The sequence below is a fragment of the Ambystoma mexicanum genome, chromosome 7p (assembly GCF_040938575.1).
Source record: "Ambystoma mexicanum isolate Mex_15411 chromosome 7p, UKY_AmexF1_1, whole genome shotgun sequence".
Classification (NCBI taxonomy): domain Eukaryota; kingdom Metazoa; phylum Chordata; class Amphibia; order Caudata; family Ambystomatidae; genus Ambystoma; species Ambystoma mexicanum.
Genome location: NC_090939.1, coordinates 39,142,899 through 39,163,261, shown reverse-complemented (window position 1 = coordinate 39,163,261; position 20,363 = coordinate 39,142,899). Strand labels below are relative to the sequence as shown.

Sequence of the window (20,363 nt, the reverse complement as noted above, 5' to 3'; positions counted from 1 at the left end):
GGCTCTATCGCCAAGGCTGCACTAACAGCTTGATAAAAGTCATTGAAAGTATTCATTTTGTCTCTGAAGCTCAAAGTGAATGGGCACTAGGGCTGCAAGCAACACGTGAGAGCAACTCCATTTAGAGTGTTGCCGATCATGCCTTCTGCAGGTCCCCGATCACGCCTTCTGCAGGTCCCTGATCACGCCTTCTGCAGGTCCCTGATCACGCCTTCTGCAGGTCCCTGATCACGCCTTCTGCAGGGGCCAAATCACGCCTTCTGCAGGGGCCCAATCATGCCTTCTGCAGGGGCCCGATCACGCCTTCTGCAGGGGCCCGATCACACCTTCTGAGGGGGGCCCGATCACACCTTCCTGCGATGACCCGATCACGCCTTCTGCAGGTCCCCGATCACGCCTTCTGCAGGTCCCCGATCACGCCTTCTGCAGGTCCCCGATCACGCCTTCTGCGGGGGCCCGATCACACCTTCCTGCGATGACTCGATCACGCCTTCCTGCGATGACCCGATCACGCCTTCTGCAGGTCCCCGATCACGCCTTCTGCAGGTCCCCGATCACGCCTTCTGCAGGTCCCCGATCACGCCTTCTGCAGGTCCCCGATCACGCCTTCTGCGGGGGCCCGATCACACCTTCCTGCGATGACCCGATCACACCTTCCTGCGATGACCCGATCACGCCTTCTGCAGGGACCCGATTACGCCTTCTGCGTGGGCCCGATCACGCCTTCTGCAGGGGCCCAATCACGCCTTCTGCAGGGGCCCAATCACGCCTTCTGCAGGGGCCCAATCACGCCTTCTGCAGGGGCCCGATTACGCCTTCTGCGTGGGCCCGATCACGCCTTCTGCGTGGGCCCGATCACGCCTTCTGCGTGGGCCCGATCACGCCTTCTGCGGGTGCACGATCACGCCTTCTGCAGGGACCCGATTACGCCTTCTGCGCGGGCCCGATCACGCCTTCTGCGGGGGCTCGATCACACCTTCTTGCGATGACCCGATCACGCCTTCTGCAGGGACCCGATCACGCCTTCTGCAGGTCCCCGATTACGCCTTCTGCAGCCCCCCGAGGTTTCTGTGGATGAAGATCCGTTATTCCTGTCTATATTGATACAAATAACTCATTTGACTAAATAATCAAACAGACTGTTACCGAAGCATTTTCACTCCGGCACAAATGCAATCACTCACATTTTTACAAAAATGCATAAGAAAGGTATTTTAAATGTATTTATGAGGACAGTCATTTGAAGTAACAAAGGTAAAGAACTGCTGAACAATATTCTCATTCAATACCCTATAACCGCTGCAGTTGAGTGGTAATCAATGAAGCGACTGCTCCAGCAGCAATAGAAGGGCACAGCCGTGTGCTCGTAGGAGGACAAAGGTATGGCTTGCTTGTGTCTGGAGCCAGCTATTCAGACCCTTCCACAGAACTGTGGCAAGTCCTTCTTCTGCCTCAGAAATGAGAACCCAGCGCAGCCAGGGTCCTCCTTCCGATTGATGGGGGCGGAAGTAGTTGACCGTTCCGTGCTCTATGTTCTGTCTCAATTTGGAAGAGACATTGCCCACATCAGGTCAGTGAAGTGACTGCCGCTTTCGAGCCAGTCATACAACAAGGTTCAGTGGATATCACCTTGCAAGTGAGACAGCCATGCGCAATAGGATGGGAGGCTTGCAAATAGACTTTCGGTTGCAGTATGTCTTCTGCAGAGTCAGCATTCCTCTGAGGTCCCTGGGTCCATCACAGTGGTAGCTATTCATCTTCATGTGGTTGAAGCACTTTGCAGTGATGAAGGCTTGCAGAGAGACTTTAGGTTGCAGTATGTCTGCTGCAGAGTCAGCATTCCTCTGAGGTCCCTGGGTCCATCACAGTGGTAGGTATTCATCTTCATGTGGTTGAAGCACTTTGCAGTGATGAAGGCTTGCAGAGAGACTTTAGGTTGCAGTATGTCTGCTGCAGAGTCAGCATTCCTCTCAAGTCCCTGGGTCCATCACAGTGGTAGCTATTCATCTTCATGTGGTTGAAGCACACCAGGGTTTCTGGGAAGGCTCAAAAGTTCCTCTATCTTTTGGGCATCCATCTCAGAAGAGAACGAAGGCCCAGCAATGCTTACTTCTTCAAGGGCTCCTTGAGTGACATCTAGTCTTGCAGCCCTGTGAAAAGACAAAAGGTTTAGAGAGAGATGCAGGAGCATAAAAAGACTGAATGTAACGGCCACGCAGAGTAAAGATGACAGAAAGGCAAACTACATGTGTCCGATGTCTGTAAATCTGGAATGAACTATGAGAGACGGGTATAGAAGGAGCCGGTTACCTACATACGACCCTGGCTCTCCATTGTGGGTAATGGATACATATGCGTAGATCTCCTGCTGGATAATACCAGAACACAACTCCAAAAATATTTATATTTTTAAAATGGTGGTGTCATGATAAAAGAAATTCCAAAAAAGACACATTGCATTAAGGTTCATCAGAAATAGAAGAGTACTTCTACCAGAAACATTTACAAAGGCAGTAATCCCATAAGAGGATTCATTATATGGGTGGGGAGCACCAAGTGGTAATAGCAGGTGACAGCTGATGGAGGAAGAACACTGGCACATAGAATGGGGAGGACAGAAAGGTCGCAGAGCGCCTATTTACGGGGATGGAGCCTTATTGCCAGAGAGACGATGGCAGCCATAAGGAGGTATAGACGACGGCAACATGTTTGGAACCAAGCCAAAAGAAATCACCTTATGAGGTTACCTTTCTTAACAACCAAAAACAAGATAACCTTTCAACTTATTATCGTGTAACTATGCAAATCTGGCTGCAAACAAGAGATACAATGCATGATCATCTGTGTCTTGGCAAAGCATGCAACTTGTCAGCAACTGAGAATCTGGCTACTGGATAACATGATTTGGGACCAAAATAAATCAAACTTGTGCTCACACCCACCGCCCAAACAAAAGAAGCCAATGGTTGATACAAAGGAGGGCCCCATAAACGGCTTTCGATTCTGGATGACTGCACCCGATAGCAGCTGCCTGGTTGCTATTGTCCCTTCATGCAGGCAAGACACCTTCTATAGGATCAGCAAGAGGATAATGTTGTGGTCGAGGATGGTTTAATGATGCTGAATGATAGCTGGGGAGCTGAATCCAGGTCAAGGAGGTATTGATTTAAAGCCACGTTCAAATCCTGAACAGTGGTGTTCGGTTTCATTTACGGTGTTAAGCAGCTCCAGTGGGAGCACACCAACAGTGTGAAGGAAAGGGAGCAAGTGGAGGTGCAGATGGGAGCGGTGGACCGATAGGGTGAGGAGCTTTTGAGAGTAGAGTGAGAGAGCCTGGGATAGTAATGTAGCCACGTTATATAGTAAAATGTTATGTTCACTGCTGCAAATATCTTCAGGTCTTATGTATTTATTTTGATTAAACAGAACATATACAGTTACAGCAACGGCCACCACAGTCCTCCTCTCTTGACCTTCTCCTTCTCCGCTTTCATTCTAGAACCCCCAGTAGAAACCTACACATGAGTTTTCTAATATAAGCAGAAAACAAGATTTCCCCCTCCTATCACAACCTCACTTTTGCCACCCTTCCTAGATTCCACCAATATCCGTCACTCGTCAACACACTGGTCCTAGTAACCATTGGTACTTGTATGTATGGTACATCTAGACGGGCTTCGAAAAGATACACTTTAAAGTACTTCAACGCCTTCAAGTAGGCAAGGCACTCGTCCTCTGAATATCTCTCTTCAAAAGGGGCAGCCTCTTTGCCTCTTGTATGTATGTCACAATAACCTGGGGTTGCCTTTAAGGCTCACTTCTCTCTGTCTTCCACAGTCTCTGGCCCTACAGGTTGTGTCAACTTCAAAATAGTCTTTACAAGCAGCTAGTTTCCCTTCCTCAACTTTCTTAGCCGAAGTAATTACCCAGATGTCTTGGTACCACTCTCTTAGCTTCAGGTAATGCTTGCGCATATGTATTTTAGGCCAGTTGAACTATTATTAACTTCACAGTAACAGTTAGATTGCTTCTTATCTCTGATAAAGGCTGGTTTCACTTTTAAAATGGGGAGGCTCTTGGCTTCAGCAATGCTTGTTATCTTCTTCAATAATGTATAGACTTTAACTTCTTATATATGAATCTTATATATGAAAGGTATGCTGCGTTAAGGTAAAGAATAGAGTTAATTCTTTCTTTAGAAATCACAATTAGGCACCCACAACCACTTCTTCAGACAGTAACAGTCTTTTAAGGATTGAACAATGGATTTAAGCAGCGTTTGCTTTTCACGCGAGTAAAAGGCCTTTTCTTATTATACGCGAGAGCTGCATTTCCATTGTTCAGATATCATAGCTTCAACTAAAAACTTCTACTTGCTTTAAACCATACGCAAGTGAATAGGGAACTGGATACTGTTGCCGGCAATGCTTCCTCTGTGAAGGTATCTCGGCCCGGCTTGACAACTGCTCCTTGCCTCGGTCTCCAGCACATTCACTGCACTGCACCCACAGCAATAATGCTCACATGGGGAAAAAACACCTCTCCTGCATGCTTTTTGCTGCCTAGCCTCTACACTTCAAAGTTTGAGGGGAACAGGACCCTTTCAGACTTTCAGAACAAACAGGTGAAATCATCTGTCTCCATGTTCCGGCGTACCTCTTGTTCCCCCACTTTTGCTTGGTTTGCCAGCCTATGCCTTCTTCCTTCTGCTACTACTGCTGACATTCCAGTTACAGTTTCAGCTTCATCCAATTGCCTGCACCTGAGGGGGCATTTTATGCCTCCCAGGATCTCTCAGGTGTGGGGCGTTAGGCTTAATTGCCTGGTTGCTGCTGCTGCAGTATGCCTCTTCAGACCTCTTCCTCGTCCCCGTAGTCATGGGATTATGGGACCTGTAGACCCCTTGAACAAAGCCATTTCTTTTAACCAGGCAAAAAGGTTCAGGTTGAGGAAAACCTATTTGAGAGCAACCAACGGAGAGGGTGTGCCGCAGACAACATTTACATTGTTTTAGTTTGTTTTATACATTTAGAAACCCACATGTAGCAACACAGAAAGAAATAATTAAATCAGGTAATCTCCCTTAGTTTTTGTTAATGGGGGGTCGTAGTCTCGGCACGGGAGAACAAGGCACAAAGCACTTATACTAAGAAAGACTAATGACTACCCCTCTCATCGTCCAGGCAGGTTGGGTAAAGTGATATATCTGTTAGTCACATTTGTTTATAATGCAAATCTCCTATTGCTAAACCAGCGTAAATAACCGTCTTACTTATACACTTTCACAAAATACAAAACATTACAAATCAATAATCATAAATGTGTCTACATCAATTTATTGTCAAAGGCACATTTAGAAAATTAAAAAGAGAAAAGAACGATATATAGATATCAATCAGTAAGTGCATAATCAGCTGAGTCTAATCTTAAAAACATGATAAGGGTTAGAAAATACAATGAGAACTGGCTGGTATTGGTGCAGCCGTATTCTAGATATTAGACTTTAGGAATTAATAAGTCTTGTCTTGTGTCAGATTGAGACACTATCTCTAGTGTCTTAACACCTGTGGTTTTTCGGCCTTCTTCAGGACAGACAATTTCTTTTATTCAAAATGGAAATCTCTTTCATATACCCCGGTCAATTTGAATAGTATCCTGAATGGACGTGAGAAAAACGGCTACAAATAGCTGTGATAGTGTAGAGCTTCTTATCACCGGGGGTGCATAGATCGCCTGTTCGTTTATTCACCCGACCCGACAATTAATGGGACCTCACTGGGGGAACATAGTTCTGCGAGCAATAAAATCTACTATGCGTTGGGACACTCAGGCGGTTCTGCCTATTTTCTTATCCAGTGTCAAAGTTTACAAAGAATCTTCAAAGCAACTCGAACAGTTGTTTGTCTGGAGCAGCTTACTACGTGGGTCAAACCGAAAGTATCCTCCCGTGAATGGTGTACAGAAAGAGCAATAGATGTATTCATCTTATGGTTGCAGAGGTTATAGATAGGGCAGCATTATGGGCCCAGTGTTTAGTCGATGTATTGTAGCGACACAGGATAGCGTGAAGTGTGGGAAGGATGGAAATAAGCGGAAGATGGAGTCAGCAAGGTAGTATGGTAACAGCGAGTTTGGTGTGATTGAAGGAAAAATTCATGAGAATAGAGCACAAGGATTTGCGATGCCAATGAGCCAGGTAAAGATTTAGAACGCTACGGCCCTCACCCCGGGGCAGAAACCCCATTTGAATTACACCTAGACACACATGTGCTCAAGCACCTTGAAGCATCTTAATGCTAGATGGAATTACCAATAAAATGTCTCGGACCAAATAACAGGTACGACTCAAAGAAGATGGTTAAATACTGCTTTTATCTCAATGAAGGAAAGCAGGGTTAATCATCATTCATCAAATGGATTCATGAAGCATCACACTGTCTTCTTTATTATACGTAGTTTATATAATGCTAGATGCATCATCTATGACGTCATCCTACGGGGCATATCACAAAAACCTATTGAGGGGTGGGATTGGATTAGGGGAACTTGTCTACATATAGAATACATGAGTATTCCTCTCTCATTGGCGGTCCTTTGTCTGTAGGACATGCCCTGAGCTACTTCTAAATACATATAATAATGATTACAGCAAAGAATATGGCAACAGAAAAATACTTGCAACATTGTATGTAAAAGTGCATGGCAGGTTTTTCTGATTGGTTGTCAACCCAAATTCAACCTTGGACATTCGGCTCGCTAGCAGCACGTACATAGAAATGCAACCCAGGTGCTTTGAGATCTGTCAGCCCTTCCCTTCTTTTCCCAATTAGTCTACCCTCTCTCATCGGGTGGCCTCATGCCAGTGTCCTCTTTTTGAAGATTGACCTTGCCAGTCTGCACTGTCCCGAAACATTCAAGGTAGGCACACCATTATGGATGCGTTAGGCATCACATATACGAAATATGCTGATGACATGCAGGTCCTCATCCCCCTTACCAGTGACTATGAGGCCGACATGGAAACCCTAAACTCCATTTCCTCCACAATTCAAACCTGGATGGCAGAAAACTGGTTGTGCCTTAAAAAAACGAACTACTACTTATTGGATCACCTGCAACCCTAAACAAAACGTGATGAACAGTACTGCTCTTTCACAATCGATAACACTCAAATCCCCTTCTCCCAGGGGGTCAACTGAGGGGCCCACCTTGACTCCAAACTCTCAATGAGCAGACAGGTAAATGCCATAGCGTCCGCTGCGGCCTACCACTCTACATTGCTCAATGCAGCTAGACCTTTTATGTCAGAGCAGAACTGCCTCACCAAAGCAAGAGCAATAATCGGGCCTTGGCTTGATTATTGCAATGCCCTCCTAGCAGGCACCTCCGCTAAAAACATCAGAAAACTCCAGACTATCCAAAACAATGCCATCAGGGCCGCCACTGGCATATCCAAAAGGGACCACATCTCAGCAACCAGGAAACTAGTTCACTGGCTCCCCATCAAGGAACGCATCATTTTCAAAACTCTCGCCCTCACGCATAAATGTATCCATAACACTGCCCCACTGTACCCATCACAGAGAATTGCCAAACCTATCACAGACAGGCCAACCAGAACCGCATACACCAATCGAATCACCATTCCAAAGACCCTGAGACTCGTGCAGGAGGCTCTAGCTTCCCTGTCATGGCCGCGACCCACTGGAACTCCCTACCACTGCACCGCAGAAGCATTGACTCACACATAGCCTTCCGGAAAGCTATCAAAACTTCTGTGTGTAAACGGTGCCCGACTGCCATCACTGCTTTTCCAGGGCTGTATGCTACTTCTCTCCATGCTTTGTAACCTGCACTGCTAATATATGATTTAAGTAACACACCATGTACTAGCTTCGCCTCACTGTTAAGCTTTACGCTCGCTGTAACCCTGAGCAAAGTCTTTGTCCTTGTAACTAAGACACTTTCTTGCAACAGCGCCTCGATGTCCGTGCGCTTTACAAATGTAAAAAATAAAATAAAATAAAAATAAATTATCTTAGTTTTAAGCCTAATAAATAGCCCTTGTTTTGTGAGTTCTTTGTCACGTGTTGAGAAACCACAAATGTGTCCATTTCGACAGTGTATTTAACACTATTTGATTCAATTACACTGGGTGCAGTTGCTTCTCTTGGCCTTTAAAGACTTGCTCACTCTATCCCATAGAAACTTCATACGCTTTTCAATACTTGGCATCTATAAATGTTCTTGTTCCTCCTAATCTTGAGAAATATGTCCTGCGCACATGGTCTCCTTGTTAAACTTCCTTCGTACTTTGCCTTCATCTCTCGAAATAGCATCCTTGGTGTCAGGCCAATGAACTCCTTTATTTTGCAAGGGAAAAACAGCCCCTTCATCGTCTTTTCACTTCTGGATCTTGGGCTTGCATTTTGAGTTAGCTGGGTTGATTGACATAAGCCGTTGTCCATCTTGTTCTATGGTCGTCCTAAACGTTTGAATATATACCTCTTATAAGCAAGCTTCTATGTGTTCTTTCTACCTTGCGTTACGGCGTATTTACAGTTATTGACCTATGAGTCACTTCATTCTTCTTTGTTTTCATGATTACTGTATCATTGAATGCATGTTTCTCTAAGTGTTCCAATTACATCGTCATCTTTAACTATTTTCATATCGTTTAAGCATAGGTTCTTATATCTTCTTTATGACATTCTTTTGCGGTCGTTTAACGTACATCGATTCTGTTCATGGCTGCATTTGGACAGCTCGGCAAAGGGCATCTTTCTTGGTAGCGTTCCTCCACTATGTCAGCTTGTGGGTACACTCTAAATGATTGAGTGCATATCTTCTCTCATATACTCGACGTTGTAAAGGAATATTGCTAGGATTCATGCACAGATTCCCAATTGTGGCTCGTCTGTCATTCCACTGGGATGGTGCTACAGGGGCGGAGATTAGGGAGAAAGTGCCCACCTGCTCCTCTACACACAGCTGAAGCAAACAAATCCTCGAAATTCAGACTCAAGAGAGGTGGTCTCGTCACTGTTAGGGAGAATTCTCATAAATGTGTTAATTCCCTTCACCTTAGAGACCCCAACAACTTTGCTGGATTTTGAGGACTTGATTTATTTACCTGGAAAGAGAGTGAGCCTTTTTTCCCCACTCTTTCATGTATTTTGATGTGTGTTTTACACTTGTGTTCTTTGATTTTGGAGTTTTAGATAACTCCATAGGCATCATCTTTTCATGTGTGTCACACAGCACCCTCAGTGCAGTGACACGGGGCTATCTTTTAGACTTCCCAAAGGTTTAAATACCTTCTCTGGGATGAACTACTGTTTCCCAGAGAATGTAAAGTGAAATTGACTTTACTAGCATTTCCAAATTCCTAGACCAAGCACACATCATCATACAATGGAGTGATGAAGGGATTACATAGTATCCCCTGTGTCTAAATACTCATGTAGCAGTCAAATGCTACCTTTTCCTATTGAAAAGGCTGGTGGCAGTGGTTTTACAATGAACTACCATGATTTTTCCCGACCGCGAACACTGGTAGCTAAAAATCACGGGAGCCATGTTTTTCAAGATGGCGCCTTAAACCCTTTTGTTTAAACCGGACCCGGTCTTCTTTTTTCGCTGTTTCTTTTTGGAAAGGTCCTTCTAGAGTTTGTCTCTGCATGCCAAACCAGGTTTAGTCCCTTTGATTGTGTGCCTTTTGCAGGCGTCAGTGCTGAACCCCCATCTGGCGCCTGAGTGTCTGGGTGGGCAGGAAATGACGGTGGTGCCCGAAACTCCCTGTGCTTAGTTTCCTAGGAGGCCCAAATGCACTCTGACGTGATTGGCTGGCTGACTGTCCGGCAAGGACAGCCACCCTGATGGGTGAGTGAAGCTAGGCTGGAATAAAAGGGAGAGAACTGCTTAAAAGGCGAGTCTCTTGGACTTGAAAGCAGAGTCGACCACTGGAACGAAAGAACCGAAGAAGAGCTGGAAGAGGACGGCTGCTGCAGCTCCTGGGCCGTTGGTTTGCCCAGTGAAGCCCTGCTGCAAGTCCGAATTTCCAAGTTCACCTCGACAGAGAAGCCCCTTCAAGGACGACTTCTTCCTTTGAGTTGGTGAGACCAATCAACTCGTAAATCAACTGGATACCATTCTCAAAGCTGGTTGGGATTAACCACGGAGGGGGACACCAGCTTGTGTGCTTGAATTACAGCTACTGGAACTGAAGTGACTCCATCTTGTCAGTGTTTTCCAATGATCCTGTGCAGTGCAGGAGTCCCCCGCTTGTCCCCACGAGTGAGGCTCAGGAACAGTGAGATCTGCAGGCCCTGCCAGGAACCAACGTCTTCAGCTGCATTTTGTTCTTCATATTAAGGTAATGTGCCAACCCGATTGAGAGAACGCCACTCTCGCGGTGAAAGTTCGTGAAACTTTCCCAACTTGCAGGCCTAATCAGCTTGTGACCCAACATACAGTTCTTTTTCGTCTAAACTACTTCTGAGAACTTTTGCAAAGACTTTACTGTTTACTACAAGAACTGCTCTTTCCTTTCCAAGTCACTACTCCATTGACTTTGGCCTATGCCTATTGAACTGAATTGAGTCCTCTTGTGAACTGAAACTATTTGCACTGCCTAAGAAAGTATTTATGATCTATGCTACTTAACTTGTGCCTTTTACTACCATTGAAAGTAACTGAAGTGCCATTTTGCTCCTACTTCAGGGGAGCATAACTTGTTCAGAAACTTATTGGTTCAGTACTGAAGTGTGTTTGTGTATAATATTAAGTTGCCTCCTTCTAGAGAATGTTTTCTAAAAGATTGTGTAATAAATTAATAATAAGTGTTTTACCAAGAAACCTTGAATATAAGTGTCTACTTGAACCACTGTGATTGAAAGACCTCTGTGTAACCTCTTGTACTGCTCACATTCACTCTTGAGATAAGCCTGGCTGCTCAGCTCGTTACCAAAAACTGTGTGTTACAGCTTTATACCAAAGGTTGGTTTGGCTTACACCTGTAGCCCTAATTGTATGTGGTGGTCCCAGAGGGTACTGCATGCAATTCTGTAACAGTCACGTCATCCATGGGCACCTGAGGTAGGGGGCAGAGATGGAGCTGTGTCTAACGTCTTGATTCGGGACAGAGGGAGCAGAGGTGATGTCAATAAATGTAGCACAAGGTCGGGGATGCAGCTTGTGTGCGCCATGGGGTTTGGGTTAATGAGGAAGCCTTTTGTCTTAGTAAAAGCAGGTTTGGCCTCGGCAAGGTTCTTTGATCGCATCTGAAACAGGAGGGTGCACATCATGTGATGGTCCCAAATTTGCGAGCTTATCAAGAAGAACCTAACAATAACACAATTGGGTTCGGCAGTGACGATGTAGGGGACCGCGTGTCTAGGGGAATGGAGGTAGCGTAGATGTGGCCAATCGGTGAAGGGAATATAGGGGGGTTTAGCATGTTCCATAGGTGGTAGCCAGTGAGGGTGGTTGGATTATGTTGTACTCATCATTATGCGTAGAAATGTTAATTCGTGTTTTGTTTCGCTATAAAAAGGGGTACCGTCTTGAGATAAGAAGAACTCCATGTCAGTTTGTTTCTACGGAACCGTCGGAGACCTTTTTTTTGCATGTAATAAGCCTTTCTTCCGCTTGCAAAGAGGTTTTTGGGCTGCCATCCTATCAATTGCATGCATGGTTCTTTTCCTCCAAGGATGAACACAAAGCCTGCCCCCTCTTGAGTGGGGTGTCCTCTGATGAACAAGGAGGTTAGTCCATGTTTCCTTTGTTCTGCACTGATGAAGAACCCTTAGGAATACGTGTGGCATTTCGTCTCTGTCCATCAAACAACCTTTATTTTTTAGTGCAGTAATTAGTCAAGAAACCCAAATATTCAAGAAACTAGCTTGGTCTTGTTTTAATGCCACTCCTGCCGCCAGGTTAGGCTCTGGGGTTTTTAGTTCAAACTGAATATAAAGATTTCATCATAACTGCCTTAGTCATATCCCGAGAGGGGAGCTCATCGATCACTAGCCAAGGCCTTTCCATGGAAGCTAAGGTCCACCCATTCCTCCTGCCACAATGCGAGGTAGGTTAGGTCTGCCTGGCAGTATTCATCCTTGGCATGCACTTCTCCCAGCTAGGATTCCTTTTTTAAATCCTGTTTGAACGTGGACAGCCTGCCCACTGACCTAGCCCACACCTCAATATCTGGCAATACCAAAGACGCAAAGGTCTTGCTTTCTCTGTGTAGTAGAGCGATCAGGCATTAACTAACTGGGTTATTTTTGTCTCCCTTTTTGTAAATGGGGAGTATGTTTGAAGTATTCCATGAACTGGAAGTGCTCCACGTTTTTAATGGTATCCAGTGATAATGTTGAAAACATTTGGTCGAATGACAAAAATGTCGAAAAAAATATGTCTAAAAAGAATTTTTGAATGCTTTCTTTTTTTATTTACATGTTTTTTTCTTTGCGTTCGCGAGTATAAAAATTGTTAAAACAGAATAAGTGGGGTTTGGGGGGAACCCCCCCATTTCAAACAAAAAAAGACATTCAAAATTTTTTTTTTGACATTATTTTTTCGACATATTGACTTTCGACCAAATGTTATTCGAAAATGTCACTATAAACCGTGTTTAATATATCTTTGAACAGTAAATAAAGGATGAATGCCCACAGTTCTGGTGCACCTTTAAAAGTTATGTTAAGGCATTAGCACGTGGTGCTTGGGAATGAGATGCTTTTCTGATCAGCTCCAATATGTCGCCACTGTCCATATTCATTTCCCAGTGTCCTTCCTGCAGGTCACTCTGTGACACACTCTATGGGGTGGTCATCGAAAACATTTCACCAAATGACCGATTACTGTGGAAATCTGCATGGTGAAAGCATCGCAACCCGATATGATCGGTTATATTACACATTGTGGTCGCACACCAAAACTGACATAGAAAACAAAAGTATTCATGGCGCAACTAATACTTTCGGTTTCTATGTCAGGCACAGTACACTCTATACATAGCGAAACAAAACGTTTAGTGTGCACGTACCTGGTAACACAAGCAGGATAGGGGGTGTACAAGTAAAGGGGGGATGGTCAGGGGTTTTGGGGGTGCCCCCCACATACTTCGTATATAGCCTCTGTGTGTTATCGCAGTCCCGACAATGGTTGCGTCGTTTCTAACTTTTCTTATTTTGCCAAAAGCTCCTGAGATTTCGGCAAAATAACAGGGTCCGGAAGTTGTGCTCAGCCTCTGGTCAATCCACTCGTACCTTGCGGATTGGAAAAGGTACAGAATATTCTTTTTTAATAAATCTCTTTTTATTGTGCTTTAGAAGTCATTTAAAACATGCTGAACGTATGTCTGCGAGAAACGCTTCGTATGCACAGTACAATCACGCGATAAAATCGGTCGCAATGTATTCACCCTAATCCTTCAAGTGTCTTTCCCACCAGTCCTCACTAATGGCGTTACATTGGATTTCCCTAGGTTTCTGTTTGACATTTTTTATAAGGGACCAAAAACGTGTGGAGTTTTTCCTGAGAGCAGCTTCTAGCACCTGCTCCCCGTCGCATAGAAATAGCATGTCATGATGGCACGTTACTTCAACAACAAACCCTTCTACAAACACTATCAACGGGTGGTGTTTTTACTTTATTGCAAGATCTTTTTTTTTCCATTTTTAGTATAACATAATAATAAAAATTTCCCAATACATCACTGGGGTTATGCAATTTTTCAAAGACAATGTTTAGCACCCTATCATATGTTATGTTATATTATGTTATGTTACTTTGCATGTATATAGCGCCTTATGTACCACTGGTATGGTCTGATGGCGCTGGTAGGTTGAACGCCCTTGAGAACCGGAGTTCAAGTCAGTAGAGAGAGTCAAAGGTGCATGTGAGCACCAGGTATGTGTGCAGCTGGTGTGGCATTCGTGTAATAGCTGCTTCTTAGCGGTAGGTGTGGTGGTTGAGGGATCAGGAGTATGTGTTCATTCTGGCAGGGTTTATCCAGACCGGTTCTTGCTGCGTTAGGCCTGAGGAGAACGCCTAGGCTGGGGGTTGTGTAACCAGCAGTGTTTACATAGAGTGATGGGGAGTGAGCGGCGGATGTTGGTATGAGAAAAGTTATACCGAATGGTGTTGTAGTATCTGTGTTCTAGTTGAATGGTGGTGTAAAGAAGAGAGTAAGCGTGGGGATGTGATATGGTGGGTTACATGCTCTTTCAAACGTTCCATGCTCTCCAAACCATTCCATGTAAGTCACGCAATTCTATGCGCTACAATCCGTTCCACGCACTCCAGCCCGCTCCACGCACTCCAGCCCGCTCCACGCATGAATGTCTCTTATGTCAGCACTACTAACACCTCACTCAATACTCCTAGAGTATCTGTAAGGGGACAGGCTTGCTGGTGGAGTTAAAGTTCATCTTCTAGGGGTGCTCTTCTACAATAGCACTAGAGTCTCCATTGTGCATTTTGAATAATGACATTTTAGCCCTTTTTTTTATCTTTGACACAGCTTAAATTCTTTTCTCCATTTTTCTGATGGGCAGTCCTTTTATTAGCCTGGTCCCCTTACGCAGTTTTCTTTTCTTTAGTTGGACTTGTTGATGATATGCATGTGCGCGTGTTGTTATTTTAACCCCATTCATGGATAATCCGTCAATTGTGTTATGTATAAAGGTAGCATAATTGTCAGTTTTAAATTCATCAATTTTTCCCCCTTAATGCCATGCTATTGTAATGCTGATGAATCTGTCAGTTGAAAATGATTACAGTTTTCGGCCTCCATATTATTCTATTGTTTTTTAAACTTTAGTAGCAATCCTACAGCGTCAGTGTGTTCAGGCAGCGTCAATCCCAAATCCATTGCTGCAATAAACATATGCATCGCTTAAGTTAGTATTTTTGATGTCATTGTTTTTACAACTTTTAAACATTGACTCTGTTATAAATACATAATCTATTGTGGAGAAATTCAATGCTCTGTGCTAAGTGTCCTTGCTCAGTGTATCTCCTCTCACAGTACCGTGTACCACGAGCAAGCCCCGATCTTTCATAAAGGAGTTCCATTTTCCTCCACGTATGCTTGTTTCATTTGCCTGGGAATGTTCAGTTAGGGGAAATGCCTCTTTCTCATTTGGCAATGTCAGGCAGGAGGAATTGAAGTCACCCACAATTCCAATATCTCAATCCAATGAGTCAGAAGTATAGCATTCCAAAGAAATCCTACACTCATGGATCATGTCTTCAGTGTCAGAATCTGAGGGGTTCCAATAAATATTGATCATCAGTAGATTTCTCTTCTTAATGTCATCTAATATGGTTGCCTGTGCTGCCAATAAACCTTTAAATGTATCTGTAACTGTTTCAAACAGGGGGGACATGTTATTTTATAGCTATTATAAATCTTCCAGATGCTCTGCCTCTGTTATTACAGGTTGCCAGCTGTTGAACCAGGTGGTAGCCATCCTAGGTAATTGGTGAATTTGAACATACCTCCTGGATGAATAAAATAGTATTGGTATTAAGATCGGCATACCGTTTCCATTTATGCAGCAATTTTGTGTAGGCCCTCACATTCCAAGACAAAAAAGAAACAATGTCATTCACACTAAAGGCAGCGTCTACCATGTACGTGTAGTTCATTTTGTAGCGTCGCTCGAAGCCAAGATCAGTCACGGTTTACCGGAGCTCTGTTTTAATCCAGCTCAACCAATGGCACCATTCAATTTGAGTTGGATTTCTCAATACATGACAACTTAAGATATACTCCATATTTTAGATGGTGCAATTTTGTCCTACTTTATTGCATCCCCACACTCATCATTTTACCCAGAGTATCACAAGGTACAAGGCTCATACCCCATTTGTCTCAATGCCTCCGATTCTGCTAGTAGCATTCAATATGCTACTTTCGATGGGACCTTAATAGCAACTATATCGGTACGACTGGCGTCAAAGAGGTCTACTAATTCTATGTCTTTTGGGGTGATGAGTCCTAAGCATGGTCTTTCATTAATTAGTGCTAGAATATTCAAACGATTCAGAATAATTAGGTCATCCTTTCGGAGGATACATTTCAATGTTCAGAATGGATGAGTTTTCTGTACCATATTTAATATAAGGTCAATGGAAGTATTGGGCATTCGTTGTGTCTCAGTTCTGGCTTGTTCAATGCGCTTCACATTTGTAGAGAAGTTTCGCTCAGGCTGTTTATAATAATGAGGTAGAGTAGTAGCCAGAGTGGTTGGAGTAGAAATTGAGCAACTACTACCTTGTTCCCTCGCAGCCGTTGGAACACTTGCTTCTCTCTATCCAAAGATCGCAGTCCCTTCCTGGCCAACCATTCAGCCTCCCTCATGATGCATGCCCACTGGCTTATCTGACTTTTCCTCACTTAAGGTTCCCTGGCATTTGTTAAAAATCCTGAAGAGATGTTTGAATATTCTTCTCTGTCCTGAGGATCAGGACAATGTTTCAAAGGTTTACATGGTTGGGGTTGGTATCAGTCATATTTTCTATGGCCCTGCAGCTGCTTCTTCTGTTAGATCCTCAGAAATGTTCTTGAGTTTTTCTTATTCGCCCCTTTGTTTGTTGTTTCATAGATTTCTTTTGGGGCTGTACTCTTTTATTTCTTATGTTTTGTCAGTTTAGCGCATCTTGTTCTTTTTCATTGCTTTCCTGAGTGCTCGTTTTCGTGTCCATCACATCTATCGACGCAATCTGATTGCTCTCAACTATTATGGAGTTATTTAGCCCAACTATAGTTGCCATAACAGAGGCTTTCTCCACCACTGTAGTTTTTCCTCTTACGTCAGCTCTTCCTGGTGGGCTTAATGACTCATCCTTTAATGTAGTTAAAATTGTGTCTTGGGGAGAAGGCTTCCAATTTTCAAGTATTAACTTAATTTCGGTTAGCACCGACGTATGAGATCTTACTTTGTCTCTGATATTGTTATAGAGGCTGACAAATGAACTAAGCACTACGTTCGGAGCTGAAATGGTGGGAGCAGTCAACTTTATTTGTTCACCTGTATCTCGCAGAGTGGGGTGTAGACTAGGAAGTCAGAGGTGAAATTGAATGAGTTAGTGCTAATCGAATCATTGGTCAGAACTCTGTTTAATTTGAGGGCATACCCTGATCTAATTTTATCTGGACCTTGTTGACGCAAGCGATTCAGTCTCGATTTTGTTGGCTAGCGAAAATAGCAAGGTCTTCCATTTTCTGCATGCTTAACTCGTTGATGCAATCAGGGCCACTGGATTCAAGGCTTTTGTTGAAGTTGGGTCTTAACTGAGCCCTTTGGTGGAAAACAGTTTGTGATTTTATTCTCTGGTGTCAGACTTCATTTTGGGGGCGCCCTGTGTCTTTTGTGGAAGGCCTCTGTGCTATCCCTCATACATGTCTTGTTAAGGTCTGTTTGGTGTAAACCCTACTCGATAGATTTACTTCGGGCCACTTTAGTGTTAATCGGTGGGCTGAGGAGCACTCCTGTGCTGCAGGCAGACTCAGATTTATTTTGCAGGTTATATTTAGAGCCCATGGGGCAATTACCTTTACCTGCCAGTAACTGCTCTCTCCGCCCCGGCGCTCCACGCTGTGAAGGGCTTCTTCTAAGTTGCAGGGTGTAACCCTATTCAACGTCTCCAGGGGAACAAGAGCCAGCAGTCTCCTCTGGCAGCAACTGCACTCTCACACTCTTCTAATTTGAAAAGGCAGTGCAGAGCGTTCACCACAGAGGCCAACCGCACAGGTATCCACAAAGGAGCTGTGGTCAGTACTAGCAGAATTAACATGCAGCTGCTGGCCCCTGTACTATCTGTTTCACCAAGGAGACCTCCTTTGTATGATAGGAGGCCTCACATGCAAAATGAGCACATATATTGAAAGAGACAGGTTCAAATAGTTTAACTTTGATAGGAAAAACAAACTAGATGCCCTTTGTGGGGCAACTGTCTTTGAGAGGGGATACAGAACGGCACTAAAGGCAACCTCATAAGATGCCATCCAAGTCGGATTCCAGTAATGCAACATAATCTGAGGTTTCAGGTCTCCTATTGTCTCTTGGATGCGTCGTTCTCATGGACGTGGAACCCAATCAAACGTGTTGGCCTTCAACACCGGCATCTCTTTCGTGGAGGCAGCTGGAGCGCTTTCAATGTATTTTGTAAATGTTCAAACAAAGATGCTCAGACATACAGACTGTGGCATTTCTACAGGATAAGATTGATATACGAGATACTTGAATATAAGCACACACTGTATTAAAAAGGAAAGTAGCGTCTTACCACTCTTGAAGCTTCAGTTCGTAGCGCTCCCTCTGCTCCCGCCGTTTTCGCTCCCTCAAAGTCTCCCCTGCTGCCATTTGCATGACTGTCATCACAGCGCCTATTGGTGCCCTGAAAAACACAATATTTCATGCAGAAACATGGGGTGCACTGCCGATAATAATCTGAAGTTCATTCGTGGAGGGTTATTGATTTGTCATGGCAACGTAGAGGAATTTAAAGACGATTCATAGAGGTTTTCTATACCAGAAAGAGAGTGTGCCTAGATTCTGGGAGTGTTCTGGGAGTGTTCTGTGCTCGGGCTTGCCTATGGCGGCAGCATGTACAGACAGGAAGTTACAGCTGATCAATAAGATTACAGGCAAACACGCTGCTCTACGGAACCATCCATGGGAATGCAGAGTGTCCTCTGACGAGTTTAACCCTAAAGACGAGGGGTTACAAGAGATTCAGGGAGTGTTCTATCAGTGCACTATTTTATACAAACGACGAGCTGAGCTGAGCTGACGCGGCTTTGTGAGATTTCCTCTGACTGCTCATTACGGGCACTCTGGAGTGTCCTGTGACTGGCTCTTAAGTGGTTCCACACACAGGGGTTTAGGGTTCATTCACAGTGTACAGTGTTATTTATTTAATTTATTTCCAATGCGCCTAGACGAAGCCCGCAGGCATAACACTGCAAGGACAGAACACTGGAACAAGAACAAAGTGCGAGAATGGTGGGGAGGAGATCACCTAAAAAGACCAGCTTTAAGGTTGTGTTTGAATTTCCTGAAGCTTGGGTAGGATCTTAAATCGGGAGGCAGGTTGTTCCACTGTCTTGACGCCGTGTGCGGGAAGGAGCTACGAGCCACAACGTCCAGTTTTGCCTTGGGGTTGAGCAGCATGTTGGCGTTATTAAACTGAAGGGCTCCCCTTGTGGCAAAGCCATGCTAGTCTATCCGCGAGGTAGCTGGGGCTTTGCCCGTGAAGACATTGATATGCGATACGTCACTATCTCTCCACTGGAAGTCAATGAAGAGCCGTCCTGGTCATTGGAGACGTGAGCATATTTCTTAAAGCCTTGCACCACTCTCACAGCATTGCTTTGAGCGCCCTGAAAGCGGACCAACTCTCCCTTGGCAGCCTTGCACAGTAGTCTATGCGGGCTCCAATAATGGCTCTTGCAACCATTGCACAATTAGACCCATTGAGAAAAGGTGTGATTTGTGCGAATAGCTTTAAATAGTAGGCTGAACTGGAGACAAGGCTGCTAATGTGCGCTTTCAGAGATGGTTCCTGAACCAAGACGACCCCCATGGTTTTGCCTTTAGGGAGGGTTTTAATCAAGCAACCTGAGATGTTCAGGGATTGATATTCAATCCCAAATGTCCTTAACTGGGCAGATGTGCCAGCGATCATCAGTTTAGTTTTTTTGGTGTTAATTGCAAGACCACTGACCCTCATCCAGGACTCAATCCAGTTATAGATGTAATTTGCTATGATGGTACCTTTTGCATGGTTCCCGGAGAGGCTGGTCAGGCACTGAGTGTCGTCGGCGTAGTTTGCAAACAGGATACGGTCGTCCTCCAGCATTTGAAAGAGGGGGAGGGTATAGATGTTAAAGAGTGTGGGTGAGATGCATGCCCCCTGGGGTACACCGCATAGGACTAGGTAGCTATTGGCCATAGCATCGTTGTGAAAAACTCTGGCTAGCCGACCTGAGAGGAGGGAATTGAGCCAATTAGCAGCCTCCGGGGAGAAGAAGGCTGTATCACAGAGCCTCTGCACCAGCATTCCATGATCCACCACAGCAAAAGCTGAAGACAGATCAAGCAGCATTAGCATAACTGTGCTGCCTTCACCAAAGTGATGTAGCATGTTGGACTTGCGGTCCAACTAAGCGGACTCGGTACCATTGCTGCAGTGACGGTTACACCCCGAGAAAGTGGGAGTTAAAACAGACTTGTGGAGCGACCTATTGTGCAACAAGAGACATGCAGGAAGTAAAGCAGAGTCATGCAGTGTTGTGACTGGGCTCGACTGAGGCACCAAACAGAGAGCGTAAAGGACTATTTTGGCAA

At 44.6% G+C, this 20,363-nt stretch overlaps 1 protein-coding gene across 4 annotated transcripts in view; it reads right to left on the bottom strand.

Moving 5' to 3' along the window:
• Nucleotides 1–1,209: 1,209 nt before the first annotated feature.
• TIMMDC1 (translocase of inner mitochondrial membrane domain containing 1) overlaps nt 1,210–20,363 on the bottom strand; it is a 200,908-nt gene continuing 181,754 nt past the window's right edge. For all 4 annotated transcript variants that reach the window (XM_069635718.1, XM_069635720.1, XM_069635717.1 and 1 more), the window contains 2 exons: nt 18,301–18,411; nt 1,210–2,150 (listed from right to left, as the gene is read on the bottom strand). In XM_069635718.1, coding sequence (XP_069491819.1) covers nt 2,000–2,150; nt 18,301–18,411 — 262 coding nt within the window. In that variant the 3' untranslated portion in view covers nt 1,210–1,999. The remainder of the gene's footprint in view (nt 2,151–18,300; nt 18,412–20,363) is intronic.